The sequence below is a fragment of the Ceratosolen solmsi genome, unplaced genomic scaffold (genome assembly GCF_000503995.2).
Source record: "Ceratosolen solmsi marchali unplaced genomic scaffold, CerSol_1.0 scaffold8, whole genome shotgun sequence".
In the NCBI taxonomy this organism is placed as follows: Eukaryota; Metazoa; Arthropoda; class Insecta; order Hymenoptera; family Agaonidae; genus Ceratosolen; species Ceratosolen solmsi.
This window is the reverse complement of record NW_011948439.1, coordinates 660,350-671,969: the sequence shown is the minus strand read 5'-3', so window position 1 is coordinate 671,969 and position 11,620 is coordinate 660,350. Positions and strand designations below refer to the sequence as shown.

At 31.3% G+C, this 11,620-nt stretch overlaps 2 protein-coding genes across 2 annotated transcripts in view; one reads left to right on the top strand and one right to left on the bottom strand.

The window, feature by feature from the left end:
• Positions 1-481, top strand: part of LOC105365518 (uncharacterized) — a 4,016-nt gene extending 3,535 nt beyond the window's left edge. Inside the window, exon 8 of the mRNA XM_011503711.1 lies at positions 224-481. Coding sequence (XP_011502013.1) covers positions 224-402 — 179 coding nt within the window. The 3' untranslated portion in view covers positions 403-481. The remainder of the gene's footprint in view (positions 1-223) is intronic.
• A 2,699-nt stretch (positions 482-3,180) lies between these two features.
• Positions 3,181-11,497, bottom strand: LOC105365517 (MATH and LRR domain-containing protein PFE0570w). Its single transcript, XM_011503710.1, has 5 exons — positions 11,054-11,497; positions 8,276-8,509; positions 8,028-8,180; positions 5,785-7,793; positions 3,181-5,727 (listed from the first exon to the last, which is right to left on the bottom strand). Exons 1-5 carry the CDS (start codon positions 11,159-11,161, stop codon positions 3,219-3,221), a joined length of 5,013 nt encoding a protein of 1,670 aa, XP_011502012.1. The 5' UTR covers positions 11,162-11,497; the 3' UTR covers positions 3,181-3,218.
• Positions 11,498-11,620: the final 123 nt, after the last annotated feature.

The following is an 11,620-nucleotide window of genomic DNA, read 5'->3' as shown; positions in this document are numbered from 1 at the left end:
CGTCTCTTTATACTCAGTAGTGTATATATATATATATATATATATATATATATATATATATATATATATATATATATGCACATACAGGCGCATTTAACTTGTGGTTTTAAAGAAAAGTTTCATACGTCAGCAGTTCATCTTGGCTCTCGTTAATTTGTGGGGTAGAGGCAGAAGGGGCTGCATATCTCATTAGTACTGCAATATTGCATTATTCTCGCCCAAGGTCAGGAGTTGCTACACGCATTTCAAGCCTTGTTAGTGCAATGTATCGGCGGCAACGTCGATGCAACATTGCAAATCTTGAATTGGAAGGATCGCGGTGAACCCTTTGAGGAAAAGCCGATGCCTGACAAAAGTACGTTATTCATAAGAATGGGAAACCAAATTTTTTCCCCCAATTAATTTTAGTGGCTCTCGTTAGAATTTTCATGGGTTTACTTTTGTTTAGATTTGTCGGGAAGCCGCTATATATATATATATATATATATATATATATATAATATATAATAGATTTACAATTATTCATCATCATTAATCATTCTACGAGATTACTGACTAAAGAAAGCATAACTTTTGTCATAATTATTTATAATATTTAAATCTAATGTGTCTTCGTGTTTGAGACGTTAAGAAAATATTTCTCTATACTTGATTAATCCGATAATTCATAATTTAAGAATAAGTATCATAAATTTGATAATCAACAGTATATATATGTATATATGTATGTATGTATGTATGTATGTATGTGTGCGCGCGTGCGTGTATGTGTGTATACGTGTATATATATTTATATATTTATATAGTAATTTATCGGTTTAAAAATGTTTTTACAATAAAGTAATTAATTTTTTTACTAACACTTTTGCCCGGACAGCTTTAATATAATCAATTTAATAGTAGCATAGGCTACAATTTACATTATAACAATAAGTAAATATCTGTTTTGTATTACACTTTTTTTTCTTTTTTTCTTTCTTTTTTTGTTTCATAAAATCACATTACATTTTAGTTAAGAATTAATTGAATTGCTAATTGTCAAAATAGGCTCAATTAAATGAATCGTTACTATGAGGCACGACTTCTTTCAACAAAATTAATCCAAACGAAAGAAATCTCTTGAAAATATAAACGAACGCTTTCTTTTGCAATGTTGTCGAGCTATTCTGATATAAATCTACTACATGTACTTTACTTTTTTATTTTATCATACATTGTACGTACACGCGCCGAATATTCAATATTTCGTTCGGCCTGAAACTCAAGGAGACGACGACACATCCGTGGAGTTCGAAATGTAATCGTAAGATCTTTTACGACAAAAGACGATGACGCGTTTCTTCCCGGCTGTATCCCTGGCATGGCTCGTAGGGGAGAAATCGACCGTAAGGTTAACGCACACGAAGATCTCGAAGATCTCTCTTTCTCTCTCTCTCACTCCTATTCGCCTCTCTTTCTCTCCTTTCTCACTCGACACCTTGGGGTGCGGGTGTCGATAAGTCCGATATTAGACTAACACTGCGCCGGAAAATCGAAACAAACAACTGGAAAATAAAGTGCGAAATTAAAAAAAAAATTATACAATACATTTGTTTATAGTATGTTTTTATGGTATCAATAAATAGATTTCGCAAAATTAATGGAGATTCAATATGTTTGAGGCACTTTATCGAATTATTATTGGGATACTAAATGGTGGTGAACGACTTGAGCGTCAAGAAAAATAGAATCAGTCATGAGAATATTGCTTTTTATTAGAAAAATATTGGATGGATGGCCCAGATAATAATCGCACTACAATATTTAGGATAAAGTATTCGATTTTCTTTTGATGAGCTGAAAAGCTGCAGATAAAAATTTAACTCACACTCTACATTTGAGTATTTATTCTCGGCTTTTTCTTATGCTTTTGTTTTTTTGGCTTTTATACCTATACAATTTAAGTGCTTATTTTATAGTTAAAATTTATATTAGAATTTATCGAAGTTCATAAAAAATGTATAATATATCGTTGGAGTTTAAAAATTTTATTTTTATATTCAAGTGTTATTCTGAACTATCGAGATTAACTTTTAAACCAATATTTAACCAATAAAAGTCTAATTTTATCTAAAAACAAATTGTTAATTGTAACACGATGCATTGCTAATCACTGACAAAATTACAAAATTTTAAATTCATATATCCCCTATACACTAAATTTTATTCCCAATGTTTAAGTAATAAATAACAATTATTATAATTATTATTATCATTACTATTATTATTGTTGTTATTGTTGTTGATGTTGTTGTTGTTGTTATTATTATTATTATTATCATTAATACTACTACAACTACTACTACTATTATTATTATTATTATTATTATTATTATTTTATAAATCATCGAATTTAAAACTCTTCGTCACTAGTATTAAATTTTCACATTTATATTATCAGTATGTGTATATTTACAAAAAGGAATATTCTTAAACAAAGTGAATTTCCGTATCTTACTGTACACATAAAAAAATTTGATCGCATCATATTTTTTAAGGAACGAAGTAAAACGCTTTTTTTTCTTTTTTACAGATACTTAATTTCTACTTTAAGTATCCAAAGAGTATGTATATTTATTTATATGTAATGTATATTCTTGCTATTTACAAACGTAATTTAAAGCACGTGAAAGTTCACAGGTTTTTTTTTCTTTCTTTTTGTCTCTGTCATTCAATCAAACTCAAATATTTATCGTGCTTAAATTTTTTCTTGAGTTACATTATTTGCTTAATGTTAAAATTATCGATTGAATAAAATACCGTCAGTCGTAGAAATCATAAACGACAACTAGCATTAATCGACGATCAAATGGTTTTAAAAATTTAATTGATAAATATAATTGCATATATAGTACATTGAAATTCAATCGAGCTCTGCATTATATTAATACCAAGATTATAAAATAAAAATAATTAAGTATAATGTAATTATTGTATTGTTAATAAATGATATTTGTGAATGTATGAAATAACTGATAAAGCAATAGTAAAATAAACAAGGAGTTGAAATTGAAGTCCAAAATAGGAATGTCAACATTTGTTTAAGGGATTACAAAAATAAATAAAAGAAAAATCAAAATACAAAAACGAATTTTCATTATACGATTCAGACTAGTTTTTTTTGTTTGTTTTTTTTTGTTTGTCTTTTTTTGTTTGTTTTTTTTTTCAAATGACAGTTATTAATCGTCATTAATTTCATCAATAGGGTCGAGGGAAGGCATGTCTTGACTGTTGCGAATCTCTCTCGATATATTTTCAACCGTCTCCGGTATTACTTCCGTTTCCTCGTCGGAAATCGGATCGGTTTGTAAATCCAAACGCTTTGAAATGTCGACAGTTGCCATATTGAAGACGTCGGTTAAAGCTTGACTTACGACATTATTAGCTACGTTTACACAATTACCGTTGCTTTCGACCTCGACCTCCTGCACGACGTTTCCATGGGGTTGCTCATCGTCGTTTATTACCTCCTCGACCACGTCAACATCTTGGATAATTTGATTCTCGCCTAATACCCCGTTATCGACTTCCTTTTGTTTGGATAATGATTTGTTGCTGATTTCCAGGATTTCTGTACACTCGGCGTCAGATATTTTAATCTGTAACTCGTTATCAATTTCAATCTCCTTCTCCGTGACATTCTCTTTCTCCGAACTTAAATTCACATCTTTCTCACTTTCCTCGTCGCCGTCTGTCACTGATTCGGCGAGTTCGTCAATTATTTGAAGTCCACCACGCTGCATTAATTCTTCTAAACTTTCTTGAGCCAAGGCTTCTTCGTCCTCGGTGTTATTACCATCGGCTTCGTTAGTTACTCCAACTGTCTCGTTATTATCTTGTCCTAAGCAAATATCGTCCTTTTCTACGCTCAGCCTATTCAACATTGCATTGTCGATTTCAGTTCCGGACTCAACATTTACATCTGTCGGAGAATCGATGATACATTCGTTCTCACGGTCGCTCCCATTCAAATCCACTGCTTCCTCTATCTCAACAGTGCCATTTGATTTTGATAATTTACACTCGACATTGTCTGCTATAATATCGACTATTTGACTATCTAAGTTAGCTACGTCTTTGATCGATTCCGCTTCATCGTCCTCTACTTTTTTCGACTTATCTATAATTTCATCATACGGTTCTTTCATAACTTTCACTTCAAGGTCCACCGCTGCCTCTTTAAATGATTCGTTTAATACATCGGTACTTGAACTTTCCATTTCATGTACAATTTCTCGTCCTTCATTAACCGTTTCGCATATAACCTTTTCAGACTGCATTATTTCTCTTTGAATAGCATCATCACATTCCATAGTGCTACCGCACTCTTTTTTCTCAGTCAACTGCATAATTGGATTCTCATTTTTATCTTCATTAATAGTTTCCAACTCTGTAATTTCATTCTTCTTTTCAATTTCCGATTCATCACTATTTAATATTTTATTTAATTCAGGTACCTTTACAGGGTTGGATTCTTGTATTTTTACATGTAATTCTGCCATGTCATTGAGAGTTTCTTGAACAGCCTCTGCAATTTTATCAGACTGAATTTCAACTGCGCTTGTCATTTCTCGTTCAAGCTCAACATTTTCATTTATGATTTTTCTTTTCCCTCTAGATTTTTTGTCACTTTTACTTTTAGCTTCGCTTTTTTTTGATAATTTTCTTATCGGTTGTTTACTAATGTCTTCTACTTCATTGCCTTGTACACTTTTTATTAATTCAACTTTCTCTTCATCAATGTCATTAATTTTTGTTTCTTTTTCTATTCTGGTTCTTTCGATACTTTCCTCAACTTCGTTTAATGTATTACTCGTTTCATTATGATTATTTTGAGTCGTGTCTATATTAATATTTGTTAAGCTGGATACTTTTATGATTTGTTCATCAATAGCTTCTTCCTTCTTATTATTATCTATATTATTTTCGTGTTTTTCACCTTTCAATATTTGTTCTTTAATTTTTATTATATTTTCATTTTTTTCTTCATTCTGATCTATTGCTAATACCTCGTCCGTCGAATCAGAGTGAAAAGTATTATCCTTCGAACTAATTTGTAACTCGATATCAGATTCGTTGAAAGATTTATTTGGATTAGGTATTTGAACTTTCTTTAACTTTATTTCTAAAGTCTTCATGTGTGTTAATTCATGCTGAAGGCCAATAAACTTATTTTCATATATTTTATCACATATTGTACAAGTATAAGTTATATTTACTTGTTCTGAAAATTTAGTAACTTCTGAATCTGATGAATCGTAAACAATAATATCATCCGAAGAATCTTTATTTTTAGACTTTCTAGATTTTTTATTTGAAGAAAATTTAGACTTTCGAGATTTGAATTTATATGAAAGTAATTGTTTACTTGATATATACTTATCTTTTAACGATTCAGGCATACTGTGATCACTGTAATCTTCACTAACATTTGTTTCAATATCATTTATATCCGATGCAACAATGTCCTTTTCGATATCATTATAAATTTCTTCAACCATGTCTTTTTTAACATTATCGATGTTTGTTATAATTATATTTTCCTCGATAGATTCATTTTCCGATTTTTGCAAATATTTTTCATTTTCATAATCTATGATATTTTGTTTGACTGATTTATAATCTCTTCTGTGATCTATTTTATGTAAGTCATTAGTATTAAACATTAAATTCTTTTCGCTTATATCACTTTGAATTTTATTAAAAATATCGTTTGTTGTTATATCAATATTTTCTTCCGTAGACTTTGAATTATCTTCGTCAACTGATGTAAGCATATCATCATCTATGAGTCTTATTGCCACCTTGTCCAATTTTACATCGTCTTCTTCTAAAATAGGTGATTTTGATTTATCTTTTTCTTCCATTAATACTTTCAAAGTATCATCTTTCGTTTCTTCATCAGTAGACTTCAAAACATCAATTTCTTCAGACTCTGAAGTATCAACTTCGATAGATTTTAATGATTCTACATCATCAGATTTTCCAATTTCGAATTTTTGAATTTTTACAAATCTATTGGATTTTGTTTCTTTCAAAGTAAATTTTAAAGATTCTAAATTTTCCTGATTATCCTTATTATGAGGTGCTTTAAATTGTAACACTGGAGTCGATTCTTTACTCGATACAGAACTAGATCTTTTTGAACTTACTTTTCTATCGGATGCATTCGACTCCACATCACTATGATTATCATATGAGATTGCTCTTTCTGTTCGATTTCTTTTTGATTCTTGTATTAATATACCTTTATTCATTAGTTCCTCGTTTAACGACACATTCTCCTTTTGTATTTTAAACGAATTTGAATCATCGACATCAATTTCTATTATTTCTTCTAATTCCAATGTATTTTTCCTTGCAGACCTGGAAGATTTTCGAACACTATCAGTTGATTCTAAAGAACTACTTCTGCCTCGTTTGCGTGTAAATACAATTTCAGATGCAGCACTATTTTGGTTGTTTATATTTGACTGAATATGCTTTGGCATTGACTCAACTTTTGGACTGGATGTTTTTGCTTTCTTTGAAACTGGAGCACTATCACTATCAATGTCTACATTAACTTCGATGTCTTCTTGTATACTCTGGTCAGACTCCTTCCTTCTTCTGAACCCCCTTGCATTAATAATTTCCATACCATCTTGCGAGCTATGTTCAGAATCTCTATTTTTATTACTTTTATTTGCTTTTCTCTCAAATTCTTGCGAACTATGATCAGATTCTTTTCTCTGCCTAAATGATTTTGACACTGGCTTAACTTCCAAAACTTCTTGAATACTTTGTTCTGAATCTTTTCTACTCTGGGAAGATCTAGTCAATCGGATTTCGATATCTTGTGAACTTTCTTCAGATTCTTTTCTCCTTCTAATCATTTTTGTACTCTTAAACTCCGTATTATCGTGAATACTTTGTTCATCATCCTTTAAACTACCATAGTCTTTAGTAAATTTATCTTCACCGTCTTCATGTATACTCTCTTCCGAGTCCTTTCTTCTTATACTTGACTTTATGGATTTTAATTCACTTTCCTCTCTTACGCTTTGTTCTGAATCTTTATGTCGCCTACTTCTAGTAGACTTTACTTCGACTTCTTGTAAACTTGGCTCTGATTCTTTTCTTCTATTACCCAATCTAGTTGGCTTATTATCAACAGTTTCTTGCATACTCTTCTCAACGTCTTCCTTTCTTCTGCCTCCTCTAACGGACTTCACTTTTTTAATTTCTATATCATGTACAACTTCTTTACTTACATCCTGCTTATTATTTATATCATTTGATTTGATTTTATTTACTTTACGTTTGGTTCTACTTTCACTTTCACTATCGTCAGTTACTATGAATACAGTATTACCTTTATTATCTTTTTCTATTTTATATTCTCTCTCATATGAATTTTTTTGATATACATCTTCTAAGAGTACAGAACACAATTTTGTTCCCGAATAATCGAACTTTTTACGCTTTTTAGATGATGTCTTGACTTTACCAGGGTCTATAGTAAGCCAACATTGTTTACAAACAGTTACCCCTGTTCGATATATCTTATACATATCTACTCCACTTTTAACTTCTATTTTACATTGTTCACATTTACGTTGTGATCTTGATACTATTGTCTTATTAACTTTATTTTTCCTTTTTCTATTACTCATTATGACAGAAGAATCGCTATCCGTGTCCGATGGTGTATTTAGATCTAAGTTCGATGACTGGATAAAAGTAGTCTTGCGATTTACAATTGATGTTTTTGTCTAAAACATAAATTTATCTTGCAAATAAAAAATATAAATACAATATTGAGGTACTAAGAAAAAATGTATATCATATATAAATTAATATTTTCTGTGAAGTGCAAATAGATTTGAAATGTACAAAATTATACAAAGTTATATATAAAGTATATATAAAGTATATAATTACATTTGGGAAAAAAACAAAACAAAAATTGCTATCTTTCCTTTAAAACAATCATAACGGTAATGTACCTTTGGAAGATCAGCTGGATCAATGCCATTTTGTATTATGGTTTTTAATTTAGCAGGTATTTCATCTGATAAATTTCTTAAATCAATTAATAAATCCACGCAATATCGACACGATAAACAAATTAAATGTCTCTGAAGTTCCTTATATTTTAACTGCAATAAATATGTTTTTAATAAGTCTATATATATATATATATATATATATGAGTTTAATATAAACTTATAATTTGTAAGTAAAAATGACTCACTTCATCGGGAAAAAGATCTTGTATTCTTTGAATGAGGTTATTTACTCCAAACTTTTGTTTGGTTAGATCAAAGAATATTTCTTTATTGTATGCATCTAAACAAAAGATGCAGCAGCTTTTTCTGGAGTTCTGTATCTTATTAGCCTTTTTAATTTTCTCAACAAAAATATTACATTGTTCTATTTCAAATGCACATTTATAACATACTTTCGTCGATGGACCATCCTCCGATACCTGAAAATAAAACAAAAAAATTATAAACATTAATGTAATCATCATTTTAATGACCCCAAGCATTATTAAAATAATTCTTTTGAAAAAGTAATACACATGAAAAAATAATTTACAAATTAATTTCAAAATATAATAATATTTCGATTATCTTTAATTATTTATTAAAATGTAAATTACATACATTTGCAAGCATTAAAAGCATTAAAGGAGAAAAGCACCAACAATACCATTGTGAAATGACATTAACATTGCTAAGGATTTGATAATCCTAACCGAGAAATAACAAACATGCGAAATCCTATGCTAGTAAACAACAATTCCACTTCCCATAAACAAAAAAGTAACATAATGATAAATTCAACGAATTGAAAAACAATAATCAAGGGGGAGAGATATGTACACAGAGAATTTGCCGATTCTGTAAAGATTCGAAAAGCGCCGAGAACTTTACTGTGAAACGCAACCGGTATTTTGTCGTATACAGCCCACCTGTCTTTCTTAAGAAAACATAACTCGGTCTCCTCCTAGGTCCTTCTATTGGTCCGTATATAATTTAAGCGAGAGATTAAAAGTTTAAGCCGAAGCTCCGAATCTCTCCCTCTCGAGTAACTCGTACCCCAGCAATACTCAAGCTGCGCTCGGCGCACACATTGAAACAAACGAGTTCGCCTCTACTCGCGTCATGGAAGCGATCGCCCGAGTTCACATGCATGCATGCATCCATCCATGCACGCACGCACGCACGACGCACGCACCCGCGCATCCGACTACACGGTTTTATATGACGTATCGGCACTCGGCCGCTGCTAAATCGCCACTCTCCTCCGCTTTTCTCCTATGTGCATCCGTACTAATGCATTATGAGCATAGAAGAGCGACTCGGTGGCGCTACCATCGGGCTCACATTTCGAAAGCTGTGCCTACAATTGTAGTTTTTTTTTCTCTTTCTTTTTTTTTATTTTGGAAGACGAAAATTATTCAACAAGCACTCAAATAACACAAGATCTGTGAGTTTGCGAGGAATTAGGCTGGAATCGTCGCGATTAAAATTATATATATGTGTATATATATATATATATATATATATATATATTATCATAAGTGAGTTATAATGCAGAGGCGACATTAATTTATCGTTTTTATCATTCGTGCATCGTAAGATGTTAATTTTTCTTTCACTACGCCGGTTACTTTTAAAGACGTTACATCGATTATTCCTATTAATCGTGAACCTTATCGTTCTATTATCTGAAAATACGCGTATGAAATTACATACACGAGACATTATTAGACTTTTTCATATCTTTGTACAAAAAAAAAAAAAAAACTGCAATTGGAAAGTAAAAAATAAAAGCCGAAAATTGTCTAAATAAACAAACTCGCTCCTCTTATATTACGTTTTATCTACAGTGACAGCGTTTTCGGGAGTTTTTTTTTATTGTATTTTTATATTACTTATCTATTATCATTATTATTTTTTATTAAGTTAATGTTACATCGATGTTACGAAAGCACATAAGGAGATAAAATTACCAAAGGCAGGTTATAATTGTAAGCGCATAGGTGTAGAAGAAAAGCAGCAGGCGTTATTATTTACATTATCGATATTTTTTTTTCGTAATAGATGCGATATTGCACATTTCTGTTGGAATATAACCCTATAGAACTTATCATATTAAACATTTACATTTATTTTGAATATTTGCAATTTTGAAAAGGTTAATCGATTCAGCACAAAACTTGTTAAGAGGCAAAGCTATCGACAACTAAATAACAAACCAAAACAACATGACACTATTACATATTTCATTGACGTCATACTGTTTTATAAATTACTAAAAATATTCTATTATGTCTTCTAAGTTTTTGAGCTTGAAAAAAAAGAAAACCCATTACATTCCTTACTCAAAAAAAAAAAACAGGCTTTAGGTTTATAATTTCGTTTACAATTAATTTCTATTGCCATCGAATGAAATGCAAATGCATTTATTTTTGTTCCAGTAAACGCAACTAATATGCAGTTATAAATCTACGCTGTACACATAAGTAATATTACATTTAACCTAGCGAATAATTTATCTTAAAAAAAAAATGTTCAACACAACGTCGAAGATTACTTGCTTTTAGTAAAAATGTTCTGATGAAAAACTAGAAAAATAAAAAATGCAAGAAAAATACATATTGTGTGTATATATTTATGCATATGCATATATATATATATATATATATGTGTGTGTGTGTGTGTGTGTGTGCATATATGCATGAGAAACACATACAGAATTATACAATATCACAATAACTCTGGTGTACCGTTATATAAAATAGTAAAATAATCCCATTATTGATAAAAAGGTGGATTTGACCGTAAATACTAATATTACGAGAAACGATCGGGTATTCTGATGGTTTTATTTAGCTCCCTCTTCAATTTTATAATGACCGGCGTAGTACATACATCTTGGGTTGATGTCTTTCCCCTTCCAATACGGAGATCGTGTCTTAACCTACAAAGTCACCAAAGCTCATCAGCGTTATTTTACTTACCTTATCAAGCCGGCAATTCTTTGCTTTAACTCGCAATGTTGGCTGATCAAGAACGTCCAGGAAAATACCCTCGTCGCTCGCGCAGACCAAGCAATTTTCCCCCGGCATTGCGGAATGCTGTTTTCCTTAGGCCAGACAGTTTTCTCTCGTTACCTATCGATGCGAGCTGGTGTCAGAGCAGGGCGACGAGGCGGCAGCTCTAACGGTTGTTAACGAGCGTTTACCAAGATAAACACAGCTTACGTCAGTTTTTCGCATTACCAAATTCTTAATTTACTCCTCGTTGTATGTAGATAAATATCAATTGGGAACGTTCCAATGCACGTAAAAACGTAGCGATTACCGACGGAGGAATCTCATGGATTTGCGAGGGAAAATAGTGATGGTCGTCCGTTGTCTTACACTCACACACTCACCGAGACGACGCGAGTTCAGACTTCTGCCTGTAATTCTGACTAGATCGCATCAACCTGATATTTGATTCTGCGCAATGGCAGCCTCGTCCCGATTGTATCTCACGTGCGCGCTACTTTTGATAAAATAGGACTATCGGGGCAAGACAAGTAT